The following is a 27,145-nucleotide window of genomic DNA, read 5'->3' on the forward strand; positions in this document are numbered from 1 at the left end:
CTGCCGATGCAGGGGACGCGGGTTCGTGCCCCGGTCCGGGAGGATCCCACATGCCGCGGAGCGGCTGGGCCCGTGAGCCGTGGCCGCTGGGCCTGCACGTCCGGAGCCTGTGCTCCGCGTTGGGAGAGGCCACAACAGTGAGAGGCCCGCGTACCGCAAAAAAAAAAAAAAAAAAGAGACAAGGACATAAAAATGTTATATTTCAGGCAGCTAGATCAAATACAATGGTTTTATATATATATATATATATATATATATATATGCAACATAATCTCTTTAAATGAAATCTATATAATTTCAGTATACGTGAAAGCAGAGCTGTTTTGATTGAAAGTAGGATTAGTATTGGGGAGAAATGAATGAATAAAAAAGGTCCTCTTAAGTTCTTACCAACAATCCTTTAAGTTCAAAACCGATCACTGTTAATCCGTAAAACAATGACAGGGCATATGATATTACTGTGATATATAGTGATATTATAGTGATATTATATCACTATAGTTTAGTTTCATAAAAGACTATTGTGGGGCTGGCTTTCTAATACTATGTGGGAAAAGCTGTCTTAAAGTTCTAAACATTTGACTTTGAAATTCTGAAAAACATATAGAAATTCCATTAAGTTTCAGAAATTAAAAAAATTCCTTGTTTATAGGCTGTAGTTACTTTCTTAGAAGCTACTAACTCGAGGGAGGGCCCAATCATTCATGAGACTTTCTCACAACATCCCTTCTCCCCTGCCATGCCACACCATGCCGACCCCCTCTTCTAAGATTCTGTTATGTCCCCAGCCTCATTAGAATGGAGAGGACAGGCAGGAAAAAAAGGGGGGGAGTCTCCTGTGTGATACTGATGTGCTCTTTTGAAGTGCTCAAGTTGTTGCCACTTTCTACTATCCTCCAACACAAAGGTCACAGGAGGGCAGAAAATCCAGCTGATCAAGAGCAAAGATAGCTCAGGATAACATATGGTCCCAATAAGCACTGGCTTAGCAAAAAAGTAAACAGTCAGGCAGACAAGAGTCTGATTTGGGCCTAAGGATTTTTGGAAAAAAGTTTCTTGGAGCAAAGGTCTATTTAGAACAGAAACATAAAACATGTCATAATTAAAACTCCAATAACAATGAAAGGTTTTATTAAAAATATAAAGGTCTGTTTTTTTCCTATTTAACGGTGAAGGTCAAATTTATAGTGGAGTGACCACCAAAGTTAAAATTTTAAAATAATTCATTTTTTCATTAAGAAACCCCAAAATTTGGAAAATAAGAAGAAAAATGACCTAATATTCCCACTGTCCTGCCAGAACGTGTGTTGACATTTTGACATATTTCCTTCTAGTCTTTCCAAAAGCCTTCTGAAATTTCTGACAAAATGGGATTAAAGAGAGCAGCCTGAAGTCTTCTGGTACTAATGCCCTTCCCCCTCCCAACCAAGCATTCCTCTGTAATAGTACATTTCCTCCCTTGAGGGGACTGCCACCCTCCTAGAACAGGCTAGGGGACCTACACTCCATTACATTTTCCACACTTCATTTTTAACCTTAGTCATCGTTATATTAGTACACATTTTTCTTTCTTTGAAACAACAAAAACTTACTAGAATCTTAAACACTGCATAGTTTTTAAGAAATAAATATCTACAAATAGACATCAAGTCATATGCCTTCATTAAGAATGAGGGCAAAGGATTCAAACGCAATTAATGTGGCAATTAAAGGTCTCTGTCTTTTTTAGAGCTTTTAAAATGGATTAATTGGGTCATTGAACTATTAGAGTGCAAAAAAACTCTCCAAAGCCTAATGTTTTATACAAGAGAAGACAGTGAATTCTAGAAATGTTTTGTTTTTATAATTTGATTCTAACCTAATTTCTAGTTCTTCAAGAATAGTTTAACACTCTGGTTATTTTCATAAAATGGAACTGAACAGATAAAGGTAAATTAGTTCAAAATAACACTTGATATTGACAGGATGAAAATAAATAGCACAGGTGTTATCCTTATCAGAGACATAAGAAAGAGCGTCATATTTTGCATTCTTATTCCAAAAGTCTGTAATTATAAAATTAATAAAAACCAAAAACTGATTATTAAAGGCCATGTATATTGGGTTTACGAAGGTATTAATGTAACCTAGAAATATGCGAGTAGAATCATCCAATAATTAGAAACATCAAGGTTTGTCTGCTGGTTTGGACCACATGTCTACTAAAGATAGGCAAGTAAGCAGGAAGCACATGCTCCAGCCACAAGGGAAAAATGCAACTTCTAAGACCAACCAGCATTTAAAAAAAACAAATACACACCCTAATCTAAAGCTAAAATATTCACAGAATTATAGGATTTTTGAAGTTAAAAGAGATTTTGCCACAGAAGCCTCCCAAAAGCTGTAATTCAATTTGGTTAATGAAAAGCCAGTCTTGTTTTCTTTTCTAAAGAAAATAAGGATTCCTTCTAATTAATGTATTCCTAGAGAATTACTAGAACAGAATATATATATCCTGCACTATTGAAGGGGAAAAAAACTAAATCCAAGCTGATAGCGGAAAACAGTCATTTCAAATAAAAAAGATATGTTAATTTTAAAAATCTCATCTTACTTTTAATCAAATTTTTATTTCCAAAAGAGCCTGGAAATTGACAATCACTTTAAAAACATTTAAATGACAACTGCAACTTTAACTTATAAATGCATTCTTACAATTGTCACATTTATCCCTTTAACGACATATATATGTTTGTGTATATACATAAAATATATCATCAGCCAAGGAAGAGCCAAACAATAAAATGATTATTTATATACCCACCACCTGGATTCAACACTGCTAACATCTTGTCATACCGCTTTATTTATCTAGACAGATGGATATCCTTCTCCATTGCTTGCCTCACACTGCACTGCTACAAGAGCCAATTATGCTCATTCTCTATTATCAATGAGTGCCAGATTAATTTCTTAAATAGACCTTTCATGATGTCATTCTTCTAATCTAAGGGTCTACAATGGCTTCCTGCTATTCCAGTTCTAAATTTTCCAAGTCGTCTTCCTTACTTCCCCTTCCCTGATCTTCTATTACTTTTTAACAAGGAAAGCCTACATTTACCTTGAACACAGCCTTCTGCCTGAAATGCTTAGTGCCCTCTTTCCTGCTGACATAAATCCTAAACATCTTTCAAGGTTGAAATCCCATCTCAACTCTTAGTAAGCCTTTCTTCTCCAACAACTCCAGGCCATGTTGGTTTTTTGGTTATTTAATGTCCTACTATTCCAGTCAGAACTGGAAGCTTTAACACTTAACTCTAACAATTTCATGTGTGTACTAATGGTATCTCCAGATTGAATGGAAACTTCTTGTACCCCTTTAGCACAGTGCTCAGCTCGAAAAATTTTATTTATTCATTGGTTAATAAGTAATAATTTCCTATTTATACAATGCCTTTTTAATCAGAAAAAAAAGTACAACAAGTTTATTTCTCCCACTATACCACTGCCATACCATATTTCACACGGTGACCAAGCCATGATTTAGCAAACATCTTATGAGTTTTTGACGCAGGTCAAAAGATAAGCTGGACTCAATCATCTGCACAGGCACAGAGGTATACAGCCAGTTGGTGGTGGGCTCTGCAACTATAAGGTCAAGATGAGCTAGGGCTCAGCAAGTTTTATGGTGTGCAGAAACCATGAGTAAAAGGAGGAAGCTGGTTGGTGGAAAGTGGGAAATGCAAGAGATGTACAGAGAGACTCTATGAGAGGTAGAGAGAGACTGTCTCTAAAAGTAGTCTTGGTTGCTGGCAGCTTTCCAGTTCCCACAGCAGTTCCTGAGGTTGTGCTGTGCTCAATTTCCTATGCTTGGATTTCCATGTGTTCCCTGTTAGATGCTATATAACTAGCTCCCTAATCCTGAGCAACCTTGGTTTCTGTTCTTTCGGGGGTCAGAAGAGCCTTAACACATTATCATTCATCATTATGAAACAACGAAAGCAAATGACTCCTCAGATCCTCCCTGCAGATGCTAATAGCCAGTACTCTAATTCCCTTCCCCATTCTATGCCACAGGACACCCATCTGTAAAACAAGGGATCTGAAAGTATTAATGTCTGGCTCCCAATGGTATAGTCCATGGTCAAAATGTTTCTCTTAATACTTTTCTTGAAGTCTTCTTCATGTAATCTATGTGCTCTACAGCATCCATTACTTGACTAAATCACATTTTTCCTCAAATATATTCAGATTTAGAATATAAATGGATATGTACTAATATAACCACATAAATATTAGCAGTGTAGATATTATACACTTTTTGGTGATATTTAATGTCTGATGTTCTCACTAAACCTTAAACCCCATGAAAGCAGAGACCATGTCTGTTTTTGCTTACCACATTATATACCTAGTGCCTATCACAGTGTCTGGCACTATTAACCCCTTAACAAATATTTGCTGAATGGAATACTTACAGGCATGAAATTAAGTTTAGAAAGCAATGGACCAAGGGGAGTTATTCCTAATATCCATCTTAAATACATACAAAAACGGAAATTTTGATTCTCTTCCTGACTCACCTGCCAACACTCCAACTTGCTCCTCCCCATCTTCTCAACCTCAGTAAATAGCATTATTTTTCACTAAGTTGCTCAAGGTAAAAGTCTATAAATAATCTTTACTGCCTCCTTCCCTCACTTCCCACATCAAATCCAACAGCAATATATCTTGAATCTCTCCTCTTCTATCTCCACCACCACTCTACTGTAAGACATTATCTCCTGCTTCAACTACTATATGGGCTTCTAGTAGCTCTGCTTTTACTCCTACCCTATTACGTCACTTTTTTTCATTCATCAGCCTGAGTGATCTAAGATAGAAATCAAAGCACTTATCTCTTATTAAAAGTCCATTGGTTTTTATTTGCATATAGAATAAAATCCACAGTCCTTACGTGGCTTTTTGCAAGGCCCAGCACCATCTAGCCCTGGTTTACTCTCCTGCTCACTATGTTGCAATCACAACTGACCTTCTGTTCTTTCTTGCCTTAGGGCCTATGTACTTCCTGGTCTCCACCCCAGCCTTTTCTAAGGACAGCACCTTCGGTCTTCAGATTTCAGTTCAGAACCTTACCTTCTCAAAGAAGCCATTCTTGTCATCACTATGTTAAGAACCACTCCCCTCTACGCCAGGGGTTCCCCAAACCCTGGCCATGGACTGGTGGCCTGTGGCCTGTTAGGAACGGCCCTGTTAGGAACCGGGCCGCACAGCAGGAGGTGAGTGGAGCGCGAGCGAGTGAAGCGTTACCGACCGACCGAACCATCCCCCTCCCCCCGACCCCCACCCGTGGAAAAACTGTCTTCCACGAAACCATCCCTGCTGCCAAAAAGGCTGGGGACTGTTGCTCTACGTTACCATCTACGTGTTTCCCTCACAGCATATTTAGCCCTACCAGAAATCATTTTATATAACTGTTTATTGTCTGTCTCCCCTCTGCTAGAATGTAAGCCCCTTGAGAGCAAGCCTGCACCTAGAACAGTGCCTGACATATAGTAAGCATGCAAATATTTTTTGAATCAACAAACCCCTGTAGTATCTGTTTTGCTCTTTTAAAAAACCACATTTATAATATATAAAAACCACCTCCTTGATATTGTCCCACTTTCTTCCAGAAGTGGCATATGGTGAAAAGAATGATTAATGAAAGACTGTTTAAATCTATGGATATAAGATAGAAACTTTTAGTAGCACACCAGAATAAACTGTCATATCTGGTCTATCACCAATTCTAGCTCTTTGTACAGTGTGGGCCAAGATAGTTCTTAGGGAAGAGAATCTGCTTCTTATTACATTCCTCCAGATAGGCGGTTGCTTTTTCTAACTTAAAATTCACTACATTCTTTTTCAGGATTCTAGGCTGACTATTACATAATTTCTTAAATGTCAGTTTATTGAAACCTAGCCCTTAATGTTACACCTTTCTCTCTTTTGTACTATTAGAAAATATCTTAAATAGAAACAGAGCTAATATCAGGTGCCATGACACACAGATCCTGAGACTGCAGCATAGGGTTCCATCCCATCCTACAAAGGGAACACTAGAGGTGCTGGGGAGGAGAGCTGGGGGTGTTGAGGAGACCAGAAAGTACACAGGATAGGAAGTGTGGCATTACTCCAATGAGGAGGGTGTGGCCAAACTTCACAGGAGATAATAATAATTGAGCAAGTCCAATGATTCCTTCCCTCACCCCCTCTCCCCCAACAGGAACAAAAATCTCCAAGTCAGAACGGATGAGACTTGTGAAACGCTTTATGCCAGAGGAGACAGGAGTACCCAACTTTGGATGGGGTAAGGAGATGGGAAAGAAGACTGTCTGAGCAGGAATACAAGTCAGGCCTTTCCACAGTTTATACAAATCCATGGTGGAAGCCTTTGTCCACTGTATTACTCAATGTCCTTTATGTAAGGAACAAGGCAATACATGCCTAAGAATTTAGTACAAGGGACAAATCTCACTTTTACATCAAACTTGGAATTTTTCTTCTTACCAAACAATGCAAACTCTGTATTGTCATGGACTTTTTGAACTGGTAGGGCCTTTAGAAATCATCTAGTCCAGAATTTTCTAAAGTGTGCTTTAGGTGTTATGAAGAAAAAAAGACTTCTTTAAGCAAACAAGTTTCTTTCTTTCTTTGCATAATAATTTTATTGAGATATAAATCATGTTAAATTAATAAAACAAGGAGGCCATTAGACTGAGGCGGCTTCAATGCCTCAGTAGCCTACCTAAGCAAACCAAAACCTAAGCCTATAGTGCCCCAAGGTTAAGAAATCAGAACCCTAAGGACAATCAATCAAAAACAGCCGCCTGGACTTTCCCAAATAAGGCACCTGCTCAAGCTATAACCAATAGAATATTTCCTTGCTTTGTTTTCACCTCTTCCATAAAAGTCCTTCCCCTAGCTCCTGTTACTTCCCATTTGGCACTGCCCAATTCAAATCAATTTTTGCTCAGATAAACTCTTAACATTTTAATATGCCTCAGTTTATCTTTTAACAATCATATACCACAAAATTCATCCTTTTGAAGTGCGCAATTCAGTTGTTTTTAGTACATTTACAGAACTGTGCTCACCACTTTCCAATTCTGAACATTTTCATCACCCTAAAAGAAACCCCATACCCATCAGCAGTCAGTTCCCCATTTCTCTATTCTCCCAGCAAGAAGTTTCTTTACTACAGGAATCCTTGCGAATTATTATGAATCTAGCGTGTTTGTGAATTTATAAGAGAGGGGTACAGTGTACAGTGTTTCCCAACCTTAAGAGCTAACGTTTCAGTGCTTACTATATGCTATTCTAAATGCTATACATGTATTACCTCAATTCTCACAATAAAATCTATAATTTCTGTCTACAATAAATGTGGATATTAAAGCACAGAGACTAAAGCTAACTAATTTGTTCAAATATTCTTAACTATATTCTATCCTACTATCTCCCACAGAATTGACTAGTTGTAGAATAAGAATGGACGACTAATTTTCTAATGAACCATAACTTTGAAAGTGCTTTAGTTCAATTTCTTTAACTTAATGAGAAAAATGGGACCCAGAAAGGTAAGCTGATTTAGCCACGAATACACAGCATTCTCTCTCTCTCTCCTGTGATTTGTCTAATTGACAGCTTGTTAGAATCCAATTATAATTAACTATCTAACCCCAGGTTCCTGACAATCCTCTCCCTTCTTTAAATACTCTTGACTTAAAAAAAACAAAAAACAAAAAAATCTTTAACATTGTAAGCTACCTTATAACCTTGAGACTGATTTTGCTCTTTCTAGATGTGTCTCCCTGTAAGCAATGCACTTCTCCACCACTTTTGCATGTATAAATCCCAGCCATCTTTTAATATCTAGTGCAGTTGGGGCATCACTCAATTTTCTTCCTACCCTAGGTGGACATCATCCATCATCTCTCTCCCTCTGTGCACTCACAGCCCTTCATCTCCTCTGGACCCTTCTGTCTTGAATTCGAGCTCCTCATGTCTTTGTTGCACCCCACCTCCTAGCCAGAGCTGCTGGAAAGCAGGAGATGGCAACGACTCCTAAAAGCCCAGCACGTGAGAGACACTCAATAAGCACTGAACAGCTTGCTATCCACTAGTGGTGTAATTCCTCTAGAGCAAGAACAAAACTTTCCTCAAGCCAGTCAGCCCCCAAAGAGACAGTTTACTGATTTATAATCTGTCTCCTGCCAGAGCCCAGCGCTGTCTTGGACACGCAGCATACCCACAGCGAACGGCAGCAGAATCGGACTTAGGAGGCTTGGATCTATTCTCTTCTGAGACTTCAGAAGTCAGGCAGGCTGCAGGGCCCATCAATGCTCGCTGCCCGAGGTCGACCTTTCTGAACCGCGGGTCAAGGAACAAGCAACAATAACTGGCCAGGGCGGGGGTAACGCGGCGGCATCTCAGAAATCCCATCCAACCCTCGCGACTATTCTGGGCAAAGGCATTTCACCCTCTTCGGACAGAGACCCGAGCCGGGTGAGGGGATAAGGGCTGAGCTGGGGGCCCCTGCTCGGTGGGTGACAGAATAAGGCCTCGAACCCGGGTCACCGCTCTCAGTTCAGCAGATCGGGGCGGGGAGAGCGAGCGTGGAGTGGGGTCCTGCTCGTCCCGCCTCAGTTCCTCCTGCAGCCTGCTGGGACCTCCGGACCCTGGGTCACCGGACTTGGACCGGGTCTGGGGGTCGCCGGCACCCCCGCCCCCTGCCCCGCGCCATCTTGGAGCGCTGAGGCGGCCGCTCCGGACCGCCCCGAACCGCTGCTCCAGCAGTTACTCACCCGCACTGCCGGGGTCCAGGCCCCCTGCCACCTCCGCGACCCCCGCCACGGCCAGGAGAAGCAGTAGCGCGCCTCCCGGGGAGGCCCGGACGGTCGCCATGTCCGGGCCGGGGGGTCCGGAGCAGCGGGATGCTCGGACCCAGCCTGCCCGCCGCCACAGCTCGCGGAGGCCCCGCCCCGGCGGCCTGGGCCCTTGGTGATTGGCTGAGGCGCGCTGAAGCCCCGCCCCTCGGCCGCACAGACTTTCCAAAACCTGCTGGGGGCGGGAACCTGCCCGAGACCCGGGCTCTTTGTTAAGGCCCAGCTGTGTGTCGGCTTCTGCCGCTGAGTACCGCAGCCAGCGTTCTCCAAGAGGGGAGTCGGCGGATGTCAGAGCTGGAACCGCTCTTGGAACGCCTGGACCTCCCGAGGTTTGCAGATGTGGTCACTGAGGCTCAGAGAAGAGACCATCTGCTCCAGGTCACACTGCAAGTTCGCCTGAGAACTGGGGCATAAGCCAAGGCTGAACCAAAGGGACTTGTCCCTTTCACGTACCTTCAATGGTCTTAATATCCTTTCTGCCAGACGCTGCCTCACACCCAAAGAAGGCGTGCCACCCGGGACAACAACTGAAATTGGAGGGAATCTGCCGCGGACACGGTCCCCTGACAAGGGCCCGAGGCCCGAATTCGCCACCAAAGCTCTTTGGCACGTGTAGCCTCAATGTGTCTTTGATGTTCTAGGTCCCTATTCCTATCAGGGAAATGTGGGGAGAGGAATGCTTGTGTATCTAAATATGGAGAGCCTTGAATGTCAGGTTGGGTTTAGACTTTTAAGAGACAATTTGGAGGTGGGTCCCCACTCCACCCCTTATCCCCACAGCTCCTGTGGGGTATGTTTGAGAGGATTCACTTGCTATCAAATCGTTTTCCACCCCGCCCCCGTCCCTCTCTCCCTCCTCCTCTCCCTCTCTTTGACGTTTGTGAATTATGTTAATACCTTTTTCCGTTCCCCTTCCTTTTTAAAAAAACATAGCCACAGTTACATTTTAAAATACCTAATGTTAAATATCCAGTAAGTTTACATTTTCGTTATTGTCTCATAATTTCCTTTTACAGTTTTTCAAGTTCCAACCAATGTCCATATACTGAAGTTGGTTTGTATGTCTTTTAGGTCTCTATTCCTTCTCTTTTAGGTCTCTATTCCCTCTCTTTTAGGTTTACAAAAGGAAAACATGAATAAGTTACAATAATCTTTCTAAAACATGTGCTGTGGCAACAATTCTCTTGCTTCTCTGAGAGTCCGCCACTTTACTTATAAGATAGAATGATGTACAGTTATTCGACGTGGTGTCAGAGGTTCTCAGCATTTAGACCCAGTCACCTTTACCACTTCATCCCACCTTACGCCCCACTCCTCCCCAGGAGAGAAGAGTCAAAAATCCTAGAGTTGCACTAATATGGTAGCCACTAGCCACATGTGGCTGTTGAGTACGTGAGATGTGGCAAGTCCAAGTTGACATGTGCTGGAACCAGATTTGGAAGACTTAGTATGAAAACAAGAATGTAAAATGTTACTAACATTAATTTCACCTTTTTTTTTAAACTTGTTTTTGTTTTACATAGGCTTTACTTTTTAGAGCAGTTTTAGGTTCACAGAAAAACTAAGCAGAAGGTACAGAGATTTCCCATATACCCCCTTTCTCAACATAACAACATACGCACAGACTCCTCCACTATCAACGTCCCACACCACAGTGGTACATTTGTTGTAACTGATCAACCTGCACTGACACATCATTATCACCCAAAGTCCATAGTTTACCTTAGGGTTCATTCTTGGTGTTAACACATTCTGTGGGTTTGGACAAATGTATAACAACATGTAGCCACCATTATTCTTACTTTTTTAATGTGCCTTTTAGAAAACTTAAAATTACATATGTGGTTCACTCTGGCATTTACAGAGTTCTATTGTACAGTGCTGGTGTAATTATCTTTCATTCTAATCAAAGGTTAATGCTTAGAGGTCATCTTTAAAATGGCACTTTAAAAAAATGTTACTGACTAATGATTTTGTCCTGAGCTCAAAAACATCTTTCAGTGTTTTAGATAAATAAACCCCATCAAATCTTTTGATTCATCTTTGTGTAGTATAATTTCCCCATCATTTTACTTTTAATTTGTTTCTTTATATTTAAAGAAAGTTTCCTGTAGAAATCGTATAGTTGGTTGGCTTTTTTTCATTTTAATTTAATCTGACAATTTGTCTTTTAATTGGAATGTTTAGATCCTTTTGATTTAATACAACTATTGATATGGGTGAGTTTAAATCTATCTTGCAATTTGTTTTCTATTTTCTCCATTTGTTCTTTTTTCCTTTTTTTCCACTTTTCCTACCTTCTTTTAGAATAATAAAGTGTTTGGAGTGTTGTTTTTATGATTTCATTTTATCTCCTCTATTGGCTTATCAGCTCTACTTCTTTGCTTTATTTTTCAGTAGGTGCGCTGGCGTTTATAGTATATGGTTTAACTTATTACACTCCACCTTCAAATAATAATCACTTCATGTCAAATGTAAGAACGTGACACCAGTATACTTCCATTTTCCCCTCCCATCTTTTGTGCTAATGTTATCCTACATGTTGCTTCCACACACTGTTATTATTTTGCTTTAGTCAATTATTTAAATAAGAGATTATAAAATGAGAAAGAATGTGTTTTAAATTTATTTATTTATTTATTTATTTATTTATTGGCTGCGTTGGATCTTTGTTGCTGCGTGTGAGCTCTCTCTAGTTGTGGTGAGCGGGGGCTATTCTTCATTGTGGTGCATGGGCTTCTCATTGCAGTGGCTTCTCTTGTTGTGGAGCACAGGCTCTAGGCGCTCGGGTTTCAGTAGTTGCAGCACGCGGGCTCAGTAGTTGTGGCTCTCAGGCTTAGTTGCTCCGTGGCATGTGGGATCTTCCCAGACCAGGGCTCAAACCCGTGTCCCCTGCATTGGCAGGTGGATTCTTAACCACTGCACCACCAGGGAAGTCCCGACAATGTGTTTTATATTTACCCACATGTTAAGCATTTCTAATGCTCTTCATTCCTTTATGTAGCTCCAAATTTCTCTCTAGTATCTAGAGGAAGAGAAACATTTTTATTAAGAACATGGCAAGTTTTGCTGATTTTAATTAACTAGGACCCCATACATTGGTTTTTGGAATTTATGCATAGTAAATTCCTGAAGTTAATCTTTAATGGATTTTTTTTTTTTTTTTTCCGGTACGTGGGCCTCTCACTGTTGTGGCCTCGCCCGTTGCGGAGCACAGGCTCTGAACGCACAGGCTCAGCGGCCATGGCTCACGGGCCCAGCCGCTCCGCGGCATGTGGGATCTTCCCGGACCGGGGCACGAACCCGTGTCCCCTTCATCGGCAGGCGAACTCTCAACCACTGCGCCACCAGGGAAGCCCGCAAATTGACCTATCTTGATAAGGGATAGGTCCATTTTGAATTCTTTAAGACTTTATATATAAAGTCTTATATATATATATATGTATACACACACATATATATGTATACACACACATATATATGTATACACACGCACACACACACACACACACATATATATATATATATATATATGGTGGGCCAATTTTTTGAAATATTAATATATTTTAAGTATATTCCCAGTAATTTCTTTACTAAAACTAGACATGAGAGCAAGGCATTCATTTCCTCAGGGATGATTATTAGAGTAGAAAAGTAGACAAAGAAGATAATTCCTAGCTTTTTGGTTTTAAAAACAAGACATCTGAAATTCCCAGAGACAGTGGTTTTAAGAATAAAAGCTTTTGAGATATCAGAACCTAGCCCAAAAGGCTGAGGGCATAAAATATTTGTCTGAACAATGGACTTGTAAGAACACCGTGGTCAGTCCATACAATCCCTCCACCCCCATCAGTCCCCAACAACTTGACTCCCTGTGATGGGGGAGGAGGAGAGCCACTGGAGAAGGGAGGCTACTGTGGGCTGGGACACAGAACCCCAGAAAGGCTTGAGAATATGAGATAAGAGGGGATCTGAGCCTCGTTTCCCATGGAGCTCAGGGAAGTGACACACCTCATAAAGCTCCCCTGCACTGAGCATGATGGGAGTGTAGAGGAGAAATGGCTGCAGGTATGTACTGTTCCTCGCTCCCCACCGAAGCTGAGTGTTTTCTATGCCCTTTGCGAGGGGCAAGACAGGAGCTGAGAGAGCTGAGAGCCTGAAGAGTCCTCAAGATCAGAATGAGGAGGCTGTAGCTGGTATTTGCATGGTCTATACACTGGACACCAAGTGAGAATGCAGGTGTCAACAGGGATTGATGATGACACCTGAGGACCAGATGTCCTGCCTTCTTCCTCAGTCCCAGTTGGTGGGTTTGACTCTGTATTTTCCTCTCAAAACTCGGGAGGGGGTTGGGGAGAGGCCTTGACTAAGCTGAGATCCTACTGAATTGACTGAGATTAAGTTTTAGTCATTCAGCAGGAAGGGGACTTGCAGAGACAAGTAGCTGTCCGTCAAAGATTTGTGCAGCCCTTCTAGAAATTGTCACTTGGAAGCAACTGCCCAGCCAGAGCAAACATTTTCTAAGTGCCATCATGTTCTCTGTTGATTTACTAACTGTGAATATGGCCTTGGAAAACAAAGGATCCCATGACTTGGAGCAGAATTGGTGTATCTGAAAGCCCCGTTGGCCCCTATATTGAGATCTCACAGGAGGGAGAGAAGCCCTAATGCCAAGGCATCCAACACCAACATGTTATAAAATTTAGTATTGTGACCTTAGTCTGTGATACTAGTACAATATCCTGCCAGCCTCCAGTGAGCCCCCTAAAGATATGAGCTTGGGAGTATGAAATTGTCCCTATTCTCTACTTTCATTGCCTGCTTATTTCAGTAATTTTCAAACTTAAAAAATATTATTTTTATTTTTTAGCAGTGGAATCCTTTTTCCAACAAAATCTTACAGAGTCCTGCCATACAAAATAGAAAAAAGCTGTGTTTTAGTGCTACATTTATTTTCTAAGTTCAAATTTATAATAATTAACTGGTTCAAAGATAATAAATGAGAATTCAAACATAATAAATGAGACTTTGATGAACACAGAAACTTGAAATCTGGAATTATGTATGATAATTGCAGTCACATCAGTTTTGGCATCCATTTCTGTATTTTGTTTTGGTTGCCTGCTGTAAGAGAAAATCCTGATTGATACAGATGAGTAGTTTGCAAAGGGTCATGGTTTTTGAACTAGCCCACCTTGCAATCTCCGACTACTCTTTGTTCAAATTAAGATGGTACCTTGAAAAAGAAGTACTGAGAGATTTTAATTTCAATATTGACTCATGAACACTCATGTCCATACCAAAACCTGCACACGGATATTTATAGCAGCTTTGTTCATAACTGCCAAAACTTGGAAGCAACCAAGATGTCCTTTAATAGGTAAGTGGTTAAATAAACTGTGGTACATCCATACAATGGAAGATTATTCAGCAATAAAAAGAAATGAGCTATCAAGCCACAAAAAGACATGGAGGAAACTTAAAAGCATGTTACTAAGTGAAAGAAGCCAATCTGAAAAGGCTACATACTAAATGATTCCAACTCTGTGACATTCTGGAAAAGGCAAAATTATGGGGACAGTAAAAAGATTAGGGGTTGCCAGGGGTTAGAGGGGGAGGGAGGGATGAAGAGGCAGAGCACAGAGGATTTTCAGAGCAGTTAAAGCATTCTGTACAAAGCTATAATGCTGGATACATGTCATTACACATTTGTCCAAATCCACAGAATGTACAATGAGTGAACTCTAAACTATGAACTCTGGGTGATGATGTGTCAATGTAGATTCACTGATTGTAACAAAGATACCATTCTGCTGCTGGATGTTGATAGTCGAGGAGAGGTTGTGTGTTTGGGGACTGGGTATATGGGAACTCTCTGTACTTCCTGCTCAGTTTTGCTGTGAACCTAAAACTGCTTTAAAAAACAAACTGTATTGATTTTTTAAATGCCCGTTAGACATTAAAAATAAGAAAAAATATTGATTTACTAGTAAGTTTGGATAACTGCTCAAATTCCTTATCATAAATGTAGTCAGAGAAGTAACACCCCAAATGTATGGTTAATCCCAACACTGTTTATAATGTGACATTATTACTGTGTGACCAGTTACATGTTCCCTTGTTATTGTGCAACTGGCTATGACACCATGATGAGAACATGTACCAAGCAGATGATTCTGAGCCTTGCCTGACACTTAATTGGGAACAGTGCATATTTGTACTCCCTGGTACAATTATAAATGAGCAGTTGAGCATAGGCTTGGATTAGGGAAAAGATCAGTGCAGAATTACACTTTTTCCAGTCAAGGACACATTTAAAGAAGATAAAATAAATATGAAGAGATGGCAGGAAAAGATTTATTCTGAGGTCTATGCAAAGGAGTCAACTCAACAATACACATGCTATTGTGGTAGTGGCCTCTTGTATGCCAAAAATCAAAACGTAAGTTTGCATGTGTCCATGGTCTTACTACATATTAAAAGTCATTTAGAATATATATATATATATAAAAGAAACTCAAATACTTGCAGAACCCAACAAACCTCCATGTGGGAGAAGTTTGATTCTTGTTTGATCAGACCATATTATTCAAGAGTTTTGTGCGATGTATGTTCGAATATGTCTATTTTAATTCTGATAACCCTCTTTCTCTTCCAAAATAGTGAATCATGCCCTCTTCCCCAGCTGGAATAAATATGTCATTCTGTTCTCTTTTTGTTTTGTGTGATCATGATGGTGTCTTTAATTCTAATCCATCCTAAGTTTATGGTATCGTGTGGTGTAATGTATGGATCAAAGGCAAACCTTCATTCAATTGAATGTTGCTGCTGTCCCACTATTTATTAAAAAGTGCTTCCTTCTTCATGCTATTAATTTTGACCTGACATATATGTATTAAATTCTTATAGTTGGAATTAATTTTCTGGTATCTCTGACAACCACTGAGTTTACAAAACTTTTAAAAATAGCCAGTGGTGAATCGTTCAGTAATTGTTACTTTGTAATAAGTTCAAATCTGGCAGGAAGACTCTAACATCATTACTTTCAAAAGATCCTTGTATTGTTCAATTATTCTTTTTTAAAAAAAAAAAACAATTTATTTATTTATTTATTTTTGGCTGCATTGGGTCTTCGTTGCTGCATGCGGTCTTTCTCTAGTTGCGGTGAGCAGGGGCTACGCTCCGTTGCGGTGCACAGCCTTCTCATTGCAGTGGCTTCTCTTGTTGCGGAGCACAGGCTCTAGGCACGCGGGCTTCAGTAGTTGTGGCTCGTGGGCTCTAGAGCAGAGGCTCAGTAGTTGTGGCGCACGGGCTTAGTTGCTCCGCGGCATGTTGAATCTTCCCAGACCAGGGCTCGAACCCGAGTCCCCTGCATTGGCAGGCGGGTTCTTAACCACTGCACGACCAGGGAAGTCCCGTTCAATTATTCTTCACTAGAAATTTATGTAGTTCAGTACAGTCTTCTGGGGAATTTATTTATTTATTGTTTGTTTGTTTATTTTGGCTGTGCCGGGTCTTAGTTGCAGCATGTGTGATCATCGTTGTGGTACTTGGGATCTTTAGTTGCAGCATGCGGACTTTTTAGTTGTGGCATGCATGCAGGACCTAGTTCCCCTAACCAAACTCAGGCCCCCTGCGTTGTAGCACGGAGTCTTACCCACTGGGACCACCAAGGAAGTCCTGGCTTCTGGGGAATTTAAAACACTAAATAACTTTGTTTCTAAGCCCAAGTTTCCTATTGGCAGACACAGTGAAATGAATCATTGTGGTGGGGGGGTAGAGACTAGGAATATGCATATGAAAGAAGTTCTATTTGTTACAATTTGAGAGCTTCCCCCTTAGAAATTAAGGCCATTGTTTTGTATTTATACTCTCAAGCCCCTGGTCAGTCACTCCGCCTTCCTTTATACTCCAACAACATGCATCATTTTTTCCTTGACACAGTCTGTCATGTCTGGCATTATGTTTTTAACCAGTTATTTGGTACTCGTTACTACTGCAAATAGGATATTATTTCTGTTTTGTTTTGTTCTATACTGATGGTATGTAGGAATACGATTGACTTTTGAGAAGTATTTCTGTCTCCTTCACTTTTCTGAACTCATATTACTGATAATATTTTTCTGGTTAATTTTTAGAAATACAATTTTGTTTTCTGCAAAATCTTACATCCGTTTCTTTCTCTGCTATATTTATGCCTCTAATTTTGCACTTGACAACATTGTTGTATCTATTTGCACTTGCACTTGACTGCACTTTTAGAGCTATTTGAAGTGGGAACGGCTGGTTTCTGGTCTAGCATGGAAGAAGCTTGGAAGACACCACTCTGTATGTACTAACAAGTGAAAAGCTGAACAAACTGATAAACCAAAAATTCTTCTTAGACCTGTAAGAGAAGAGAGGTCACAGGGCAAACTGCTGCCCCCAGAGCGGAGAGAGCAGCCTCGGTTGCCGATGCTGGAGTACTTGGCACTCGCAGGAGTTGCTTCGCTGCCTCTCCCTTCAGACCCTTGGCCCTAGTCGCACATCTTGCAGAGCCTGCTACTCAAAGTGTGGTCCGAAGGGCAGCAGCATAGGCATCACTTGGGCAGCAGCATAGGCATCACCTGGGAACTTGTCAGAGATGCAGAATCTCTAGCTTCACCTCAGACTCAATGAATCTGAACTGGCATTTTCACAACATTCCCAGGTGAATCAGGAGCACGTTCAAGTTCCAGAAGCACTGATCTCAGTAGCTTGCAGAAATGTCCACCAGATGGCGGGTTTGCAGCAGGCACAGGTATCCAGAGCCACAATCGGCCCACCCAAGTCTCCTTCAAATAGTGCCCTAAGTGGCCTTAGAAATTTGGAGCCATTGCTCATGATCTGTGAAGGATGGGGAGAGAACCCAGAGGAGATCCCTAATCAATGAGCGGCAGTTTGTGGGGTGTGAGCCATGAACTACTCCTCTCTGGGCTTTCCCCAGGTGTTTTTACATGCATTGTCTAGTGAGAGGGATGGGCCATAAGCTCTTATTTTACAGACAAAGAAATTAAGGTCCAGAGAGGGAAAGAAACTTAGCCAAGCGCTCAGCAGTGGCAAATGGTGTTGGAGGTGGAACTGGAAGGCAGTTTTCTGGCTGCCTGGCCTGGGCTGAGAGCACCTCTAGATGGACAGGGCAGGATGGTTCAACCCCAGTCTATGCTGACCTGGGTGGCCTGCTTATCCCCTTCCCTGTCCTCTCCCACCCAGTTGCTCTTTGAACAGCTATCTTGTTTTCTCTGGGAGTGCTAGAAGCAGCTGTTGTAATAATACAATAATTTGGAATGTTAATGGGCTTTTCCCAATACTTGGGGTTCTGGACTTAACCCCCAGGGGAACAAAGCATCAGACTTAATTGGGAACAAACAGGACAAGCCATGGTCCCCAGACGGTCGCCCTGGGAATCTTGATGGTCCCTAAGTCTATGGCCAGGACCAGCTATGAGCCACTGACTCTTCAATGAACTTTCATCCCAACCTATTTAGTTTTGTTTTTTTTAGTTATAAGAACAAAAAGTCAGCTTCTTGTTGCAGAGGATCTTAGATTTCATTGGCATAAAGTAGCTATGATGTGACATCACCGTGGTTATGCACAAAGCCAACAACTAGCCAGCATTTCTAGAAATGAGAAGCTCTTTCCTTCTAGATTCTTAGATAGAAGATTCCATTGCCTATGTAACAAGGAGAGGAGGGCCAGTTTACTTTTTAGTCTTCCTCACATGGTCCACAACATGAACCGTGGGAGACTCCCTTCTCTACACTGGGTTCCCACTTCCCCAGGAGGACAATGAGGAGTTTGGAGACCTTGTGTTCTGGCAGTGTGGAACTCCATGACAGTCACTCAGATAGGTGTTTTCTTTTTTTTTTTTTTTTTTTTTTTTTTGCGGTACGTGGGCCTCTCACTGCTGTGGCCTCTCCCGTTGCAGAGCACAGGCTCCGGACGCACAGGGTCAGCAGCCATGGCTCACGGGCCTAGCCGCTCTGCGGCATGTGGGGTCTTCCCGGACCGGGGCACGAACCCGTGTCCCCTGCATCGGCAGGTGGACTCTCAACCACTGCGCCACCAGGGAAACCCTCTTTTTTTCTTTTTTTAGTTTAAATTTCTTTTTTTAAAAATTAATTTTTATTGGAGTATAGTTGCTTTACAATGTTGTGTTAGTTTCTACTGTACAGCAAAGTGAATCAGCTATACATATACATATATCCACTCTTTTTTGGGTTTCTTTCCCATTTAGGTCACCACAGTGCACTGAATAGAGTTCGCTGAGCTATACGGTAGGTTCTCATTAGTTATCTATTTTATACATGGTATCAATAGTGTATATATGTCAATCCCAATCGCCCAATTCATCCCACCTTCCCCCCTTTCCCCCTTGGTATCCACACGTTTGTTCTCTACATCTGTGTCTCTATTTCTGTTTTGCAAATAAGATCATCTATACTTTTTTTCTAGATATACAATGCAACATTACTCAGGTGTTTCTGACATACAAAGTTCTTCACAGCAGCCTTTACATCTTTGTTCCTTAGGCTGTAGATGATGGGGTTGAGCGTGGAAGTCACCACCCCATAGAAGAGGGAGATGAGCTTGCCTGAAAGGTCCTGTTTCTCTGTCCCCAGTGGGTCCGTAGACTTGGGCTTGGCATACATAAAGACAATGGTCCCATGGAATATGACCACAACTGTTTGGTGGGCAGAGCAGGTGGAGAAGGCATTTTTCCTCCCCTCTGCTGAGGGCATCCTCAGGATGGTAGCGATGATGAACACATAGGAGAAAAAGATGAACAGAACTGGGACCCCCAGGAAGATCACATTGATCACCCCCATGCTGATCACATTGATGGAGAAGTCAGCACAGGTCAACTTCAGGACAGCCAGGATCTCACAGGTGAAGTGGTTGATGATGTTGTCTCCACAGAAGGGCAGTCGTATCGCAAGGGATGTTTGAACCCCAGTGTTGATGATACCAGCTGCCCAGGAGCTGGCAGCCATGGGCAAATAGGCAGCCTTGCTCATGACCACAGAGTACCTCAGGGGGTTGCAGATGGCCACAGAGTGATCCAAGGCCATCATGCCCAGAAGCACATACTCTGTGGTCCCCATGGCAAAGGAGAGGAACATCTGCCCAAAACAAGCTGAGAAGGAGATGGTTTTCCTGGGGGTCAGGAAGCTATCAAGGATGAGGGGGACTGAGGAGGTTGTGTAGCAGATGTCCAGGAAGGAGAGGTTCCTCAGGAAGAAGTACATGGGCTTGTGTAGGTGGGAGTAAAGGATGGTCACCAGGATGAGGAGGACCCCATTGCCCAGCAGGATCACCAGGTACATGAGCAAGATGAGCAAAAAGAATGTTTTCTCCAGCCTTGGGTGGGCTGAGAGGCCCAGGAGAATGAAACTCACCAGGGGGGAGGTCCAATTGGACCTGGCCAGGGTGCATCTGTTCTATCACCTGCAGGAACTCAGGTCAACCTCAGCACCCTCTGACTCTGCAGTTGCTGGCTTGCTAGTGAGGAACGCCCTCTCTGCTAAGCAAAAGGAAAACAGCTTTAACAATGGATGGTCTCTCTGTGATTCTCAGTAAAATTTAGGGGACTAGAAAAGAATCTACTTTGTCATCTTAAGCCACTCTCTGTGTGAGAGACATTCGAGATGCCCAAGTGGTGATTTAATTTACCTGATCAGACATATTCATTTCTACTGGTATATGCTGGATGATGGACTTATCTTGTTAAATCTTGATATCTTGTTAAATCTTGGTCAGAAAAGTGAGATGAGATTCACTTCATGTTTTTCTCCCTTGGTGCCCAGGGCTGGTGAAATGATCAGCCCTGAATCTACAGCTCTTGGCAGGCTTTCTTCTCTTCATGTTACCCTCATAGAAACATCTGACCTTCCCCTTACCCTACTGTAATAGACAGCCCAGGCCCCAGGCCATCCTCTCATCTGTCCATTTATGCCATCCTGTCTTCCTCTCTCCATTCATCAGCCAACATGACTCACTCACACATGACAGAAAATCCACAGCCTTTCAGGGAAGGATGCATTGGCTCCAGAATAGACTACAGTTCCAGGGAGGGGGCACTGATAGGTCACTTTGGAAGGGCAGGATGGACAGGAAGGCCACCTGGGGAAGGTGACATCCAATCAGGTCCTTGAAGGAGGCTGAGGGCTGCACTTGGGCAGCTGTGTTGTGGAGTGTGGTTGCATTCTAAGGCACTTATCATCCCCCTGGCTGTAGTGCTGTCCTGGCCAGTTTGCACCGATGCCCTGGGAAGCCAGGCTGCATTAACAGCCACCATCTCAGCCTCCAGAGAGCTCCAGTTCCCTAGGTAGCTTCTCATACCATTGCCACTGAAGTCAGGCTAATGCCTCATCCCTGACTTTAAAGACTTCAGCCTTGGAAAAGGGACTCCAAACATCTAGTCTCCCTGAATTTTCCTTTTTACATCCAAGCTGCTACTATCCAGTGTTTGCTTGATCCCATCCACCAATGAAGATCTCATCACCTTTTGAGGAAGCCAATTCTAGCTTTATACATCTTTTATCATCTGAAAAAGTTATCTCTTGGGTCAAGTCTCTTTATATTTTCCTAGTTTTAGTCCTAGTCCTGCTCTCTGGGGACACATAGAGCATGTCACCCCTTTCTGCCCCATAATAGCTCATCAGAGATCTAAACGTAATGGTTCCCTTAATTCTCCTCTTTTCCTAGGTTACACGCTGGGCCAAGTAAATCCAAATATCTGTGATGGAATCCAGGCATGAGGACTTTTTAAAGCTCCCCAGATGATTTCAATGTCCAGCCAAGGCTGAGAACATTATCCTAACTTTGTATTCCCAGGTATTCCATTCTGCCGTTACGATCTTTTGCAAACAAACAGACAATCAACAGACAAACAAATGAAAAGCATTCTTTAGAGACTTGCGTGATTTCTTCCTGGACATCTGCCTGATCAAAAGACTTCCCCAGAATAAGCAATGTCCACTGACAGGTTTTGAGGACAAGCCATCCTCACCCTCTTTGGGTTTTTCTGAGGCCCTATTACCAGCCGTGTTATCCCCTCTGCCCCTAAATGCAAAGGTCAGGCTAGATGACTGAATGCCCATCACTCCTGACCTCTTCCCCACACAGGTGGTATCTGCAGGAACTCTGTATGGGGCCCCATACCTCCGAGGTCAGAGTCCTTCTCCGATCCAGGGGTTGGATGTCATGAATCCCCTTGAGCAGCTCCTCTTCCACTGGAGGAAGGAAACCATTTGGTTTATTCATGACTGGAATCATGGTTCCAACCTCCCCCTTCCTAAGAATAAAGAATGCTTCCCTTTGGCATCACTTAAGCCCAATTAATTGATTTGGAAGTAATTCATGTTTGGAAAGATTTTCCAAAATATTTTCTTTCAGCAGATGCACAAAAATAGTCATAGAAACAGTCATGGGGTGGATGCCACCTACTTATTCAGGGCTTCCTAAAACACACCTTGTTGGCCATCCTTCAGTTCTGGCTTTCATTATGCTGACAGACAACTGTAGATCCAGGCATGGGAGAGGCCTGAGGATCGACCCAGGCCAACCATCGCACCCCCACCCCCAAAGCACGCAGGCCCACTACTTCCTTGACCATGGTCCGCTGGCCTCAGCTGGAATACTTGAGTAAAGCAGGCTCTCTGGTTGCTGAGGTGGTTTATTACATTTTAAAATATCAATCCTATAGACAGGAAATTCTGCCTCCCTGCAAATTCCACCCGGCTCTGCCTTCTGCAGTCCTCAAGCAAAGTTAGTTCTTCCCCCATGCCCTCCAGATATTCAGAAATAAGTTGGTTTTGGCAATAAGATAATAGAGAATCAACGTTGCTACTCTTATAGCGTCCAAAAAAATGTCATATAGTTGAAAGGAACTGTGCATAATTCCTGAATAATTTTGAGATGTCTTTCAGGATATTATGTCCCACCATGAGGGGCTGTGCTGCATTCAGCACTTGCCATACCACTGAAATCACCTCTTTTCCCCCATTTTGAGCCCTATTCCACTGAACAATCAGATCTATTCTTAGAAATGAGCTTGTGCTAATGAAAATCTTAGAGTCCTTTTACCAAAACCTTCACTTGCCTTTATCAGACACATGATGTGAAAGAGTGATCACTCTTCTAAGGGTTGGGAACAGGCCACATATCAGAAATAGCCACACTGGGTCTAAAGCAGGAAGAGGGGGGAGATTGTCAGTCCCTGTGATGGATGAAGGTCCAGGTCTCCCCACTCCACTTGCCTTGGTGCTCCAGGAGTGATCTCCAAAGAACTTGCCATTGCCTATAGAAGGTAATTTGAGGCTCAGTTTCCTTTTGGGGACCAGTTTTGTCTCTAAAGTCATTTGAAGTTTGGAAAGTGAGTTGTACTCAGTTTAGAAACTGTGTATTGGGACTTCCCTGGTGGTGCAGTGGTTAAGAATCTGCCTGCCAATGCAAGGGACACAGGTTCGAGCCCTGGTCCGGGAAGATCCCACATGTCACGGAGCAACCAAGCCCGGGCGCCACAACTACTGAGCCTGTGCTCTAGAGCCCACAAGCCACAACTACTGGGCCACATGCCACAACTACTAAAGCCCATGCACCTAGAGCCTGTGCTCTGCAAGAAGAGAAGCTACCGCAATGAGAAGCCCGCACACTGCAACAGAGTAGCCCCAGCTCAGCCCCAACTAGAGAAAGCCTGCGCGCAGCAACAAAGACCCAACACAGCCAAAAATAAATAAATAAAATAAATAAATTTATTTAAAAAAAACAACAACTGTGTATTGTTCTGGGATAATATCCCCAAATCCATTTATACTGAAGGCCCTGGAGGAGGTTTTCTTCTTGTTGCCTCCCTCCCTCCTTTCCATGTCCTCCTCTCCTTTCTTTGGTCAACGTATTCCTATGAAGACATCACCCAGAGCCCAGAGCCTGCTGGTCAGTCATCCTGTAGCTCACTCAGGCCCCAGGTCCCTTTCCCTCAGCTGCAGCAGCAGCTCCATCATCCCCAGCCTGGACTTTGCAGTGGTTCTGGGAGGAGAGTTAGAGTTTGATTTCAGGATGACTACTCATCTGTAGAGTGGTTAGGCTCCTTGAAGCAACATGCTGTGTTCCTTCTGGATCCTTACTCTGCCTCTAGTAAGTTACTGTCCTTTCAGCTTCCTGTCCTCTGTGCATGCTCAATTCCTCATCTGAGTCACTGACAGGAGCACAACACAGGACAGGAATGGATACTGAGCCCTGAGGCACTCCATGAGAGACTGTCTCTGTGGACATTACTTTTTCAGGATGGGGTGGGAGGCATCCACATGTAGAGGAGTAGCACACTGGCTCAGTCTTCAGGGCACTCACCCTCTGTATTGAGAAAGGTGAGTTAAAAGTCAAGTATTGCTCTTCTTAAGTTGGAACATCAACTTCTTTACTCAGACACCACAGCTCCTTGTTCTTGGGCCTTCAGACTCTGACTGAATTATACCTCAGCTTTCCTGGTTCTCTAGCACGTAGATAGCAGACTGTGGGACTTCTCGGCCTCCGTAACTTTTATCAGTACAGTACTTCCACCTAAAAGCAGCAAAATATACATTCTTTTCAGGTATACCTGGAACTTTCTCCAGAATAGATCACATCTTAGGTCACAAAACAAGTCTTAACAAATTTAAGAAGAATGAAATTATGCCAAGCATCTTTTCTGACTGCAATCAAATGAAACTAGAAATCAATAGCAGAAATAAAACTGGAAAACTCAAATATGTGGAAATAAAACAACACACTCGTGAACAACCATTGGGTCAAAGAAAAAATAAAAAAGGAAATTAGAAAATACCTCAAGACAAACAAAAGCAAAACACAATATACCAAAACTTATGGAATGTAGCAAAAGCAGTACTAAAAGATGTGTGGGAGGATATTGGTTGTATTGGGCAACAACTGATCTCCAACAACACTAGAAACCAAGTATTTTGGTTAACTCAAGAATAGTATAAGGAACTTGGATGCTCTTCCCAGCACGTATTTCTAAAACTTCACGGTGTAAGTGATAAATTCAGACAAAGTATTAGTACAAGAGGAGAGCTTACCGAATGGGAACGACCAAAGGAAAAGATGAATGAACCTATGACTGTGATGTGAACTATGTGGATTCTGCACTGAATGTGGAACCCAGGAACAGGGATCACACCCATCGATTGTGAAGTAGAGCTGAAGAAAAGGTAGAGCTGGAATTGTGAGTACAAACAAGACTGATGATGACTCTAGAATGAAGGATGGAATATGATGGTTGGCCTTTCTATAACAATGTTTATGTAACTGCAAGAAGGGGGCTGGAGTTGGCTGGGCAAAGAAAAACAGGTGACAACAATGGCCTCTCATCAGAGACACCTTATTCTGACAGCTAAAATTGATGTGCTCATGATAGTGGTCTTGTTGTATTCTTCAACTAATCAGAGCTGGATTAAAATATCCTCAGATTACTTAGCCAAGGGTTGTACAAATGTACTGTTTCTTTTTTAAAGGGCAATATAATGAATTGTAGATTGTCTCAGGTAGTATGGGTGTTTTTTCTCAGATTTTTTTATGTCAATCTGTCATGAGTTTACCCCCATAAAGGCAAAATCAAAAACGATCAACACAGATTTTCTTTCAGCGGTATAATGTCAGTAGTATGGTTATTTTAACAATATTAATTCTTCTAATCCATGAATACAGTATATCTTTCCATCTGTTTGTGTCATCTTCAATTTCTTTCATCAGTGTCTTATAGTTTTCTGAATACAGGTCTTTTACTTCCTTAGGTAAGTTTATTCCTAGGTATTTTATTCTTTTTGATGCGATCATAAGTGGAACTGTTTCCTTAATTTCTCTTTCTGATAGTTCATTATTATTGTATAGAAATGCAACAGATTTCTGTACATTAATTTTATATCATGCAACTTTACTGAATTCACTGATGAGCTCTAGTAGTTTTTTGGTAGTGTCTTTAGGATTTTTTATGTATAGTATCATTCTTCCCAGTTTTATTCTTCCCTTCCAATTTGGATTCCTTGTATTTCTTTTTCTTATCTGGTTGCTGTGGCTAGGACTTCCAATACTATGTTGAATAAAAGTGGCAAGAGTGAGCATCCTTGTCTTGTTCCTGATATTAGAGGAAATGTTTTGAATTGAATCTACAAATTCAGTGCAATCCCTATCAAAATACCAATGGCATTCTTCACAGAACTAGAACAAATAATTTTAAAATTTGCATGGAAACACAAAAGACCCTGAATAGCCAAAACAATCTTGAGAAAGAACAGAGCTGGAAGTATCACACTCCCTGACTTCAGACTATACTACAAAGCTACAGTAATTAAAACAGTAGGGTACTGGAACAAAAACAGACACATAGATTAATGGAACAGAATTCAGAGCCTAGAAATAAACTCATGCATTTATGGTCAATTAATCTATGACAAAGGAGGCAAGAATATACAATGGAGAGAAGACAGTGTATTCAATAGTGGTGCTGGGAAAACTGCACAGCTACATTAAAATAATGAAATTAGAACATTTTCTCATACTATATACAAAAATAAACTCAAAATGGATTAAAAACCTAAATGTAAGACTGGAAACCATAAAACTTCTAGAACAAAACACAAGCAGAACACCCTTTGACATAAACTGTAGCAATATATTCTTGGATCTGTCTCCTAAAGCAAAGGAAACAAAAGCAAAACTAAACAAATGGGACCTAGTTAAACTTAAAAGCTTTTGCACAGCAAAGGAAACCACTGACAGAATGAAAAGACAACCTATTGAATGGGAGAAAATATTTGCAAATAATATGATTGATAAGGGATTAATATCCAAAAAATATAAGCAGCTCATACAACTCAACATCAAAAAAAAAAAAAACCAAACAAACCAAGATTAAAAAATGAGCAGAAGACCTGAATAGTCATTTTTACAAAGAAGGCATTAAGATGGCCAACAGGCACGTGAAAAGATGCTCAACACCACTAATCATTGGAGAATTGCAAATGAAAACCATAATGAGATACCAGTTCACACTTGTCAGAATGGCTATCATCAAAAAGATCACAAATCACAAATGTCAGTGAGAATGTGAAGAAAAGGGACCCTTGTGCACTGTTGGTAGGGACATAAATTGGTGCAGCCACTGTGGAAAATATTATGGAGGTTCCCTAAAAAATTAAAAACAGAACTATCATATAATCCAG

The 27,145-nt window shown here is 41.8% G+C and overlaps 1 protein-coding gene, 1 non-coding gene and 1 pseudogene across 4 annotated transcripts in view; all 3 read right to left on the reverse strand.

The window, feature by feature from the left end:
* Nucleotides 1–8,950, reverse strand: part of RECK (reversion inducing cysteine rich protein with kazal motifs) — an 83,846-nt gene extending 74,896 nt beyond the window's left edge. For all 3 annotated transcript variants that reach the window (XM_007127517.4, XM_024126430.3, XM_024126429.3), the window contains exon 1: nucleotides 8,829–8,950. In XM_007127517.4, coding sequence (XP_007127579.1) covers nucleotides 8,829–8,928 — 100 coding nt within the window. In that variant the 5' untranslated portion in view covers nucleotides 8,929–8,950. The remainder of the gene's footprint in view (nucleotides 1–8,828) is intronic.
* Nucleotides 8,951–19,455: 10,505 nt separating this feature from the next.
* LOC112065969 (olfactory receptor 13C7-like) lies at nucleotides 19,456–20,254 on the reverse strand (annotated as a pseudogene).
* A 5,237-nt stretch (nucleotides 20,255–25,491) lies between these two features.
* Nucleotides 25,492–25,618, reverse strand: LOC112066051 (small nucleolar RNA SNORA69). Its single transcript, XR_002892410.1, has one exon. It is a non-coding gene; the product is annotated as a small nucleolar RNA SNORA69 (small nucleolar RNA).
* Nucleotides 25,619–27,145: the final 1,527 nt, after the last annotated feature.

Source organism: Physeter macrocephalus, chromosome 9, assembly GCF_002837175.3.
Source record: "Physeter macrocephalus isolate SW-GA chromosome 9, ASM283717v5, whole genome shotgun sequence".
NCBI lineage: Eukaryota > Metazoa > Chordata > Mammalia > Artiodactyla > Physeteridae > Physeter > Physeter macrocephalus.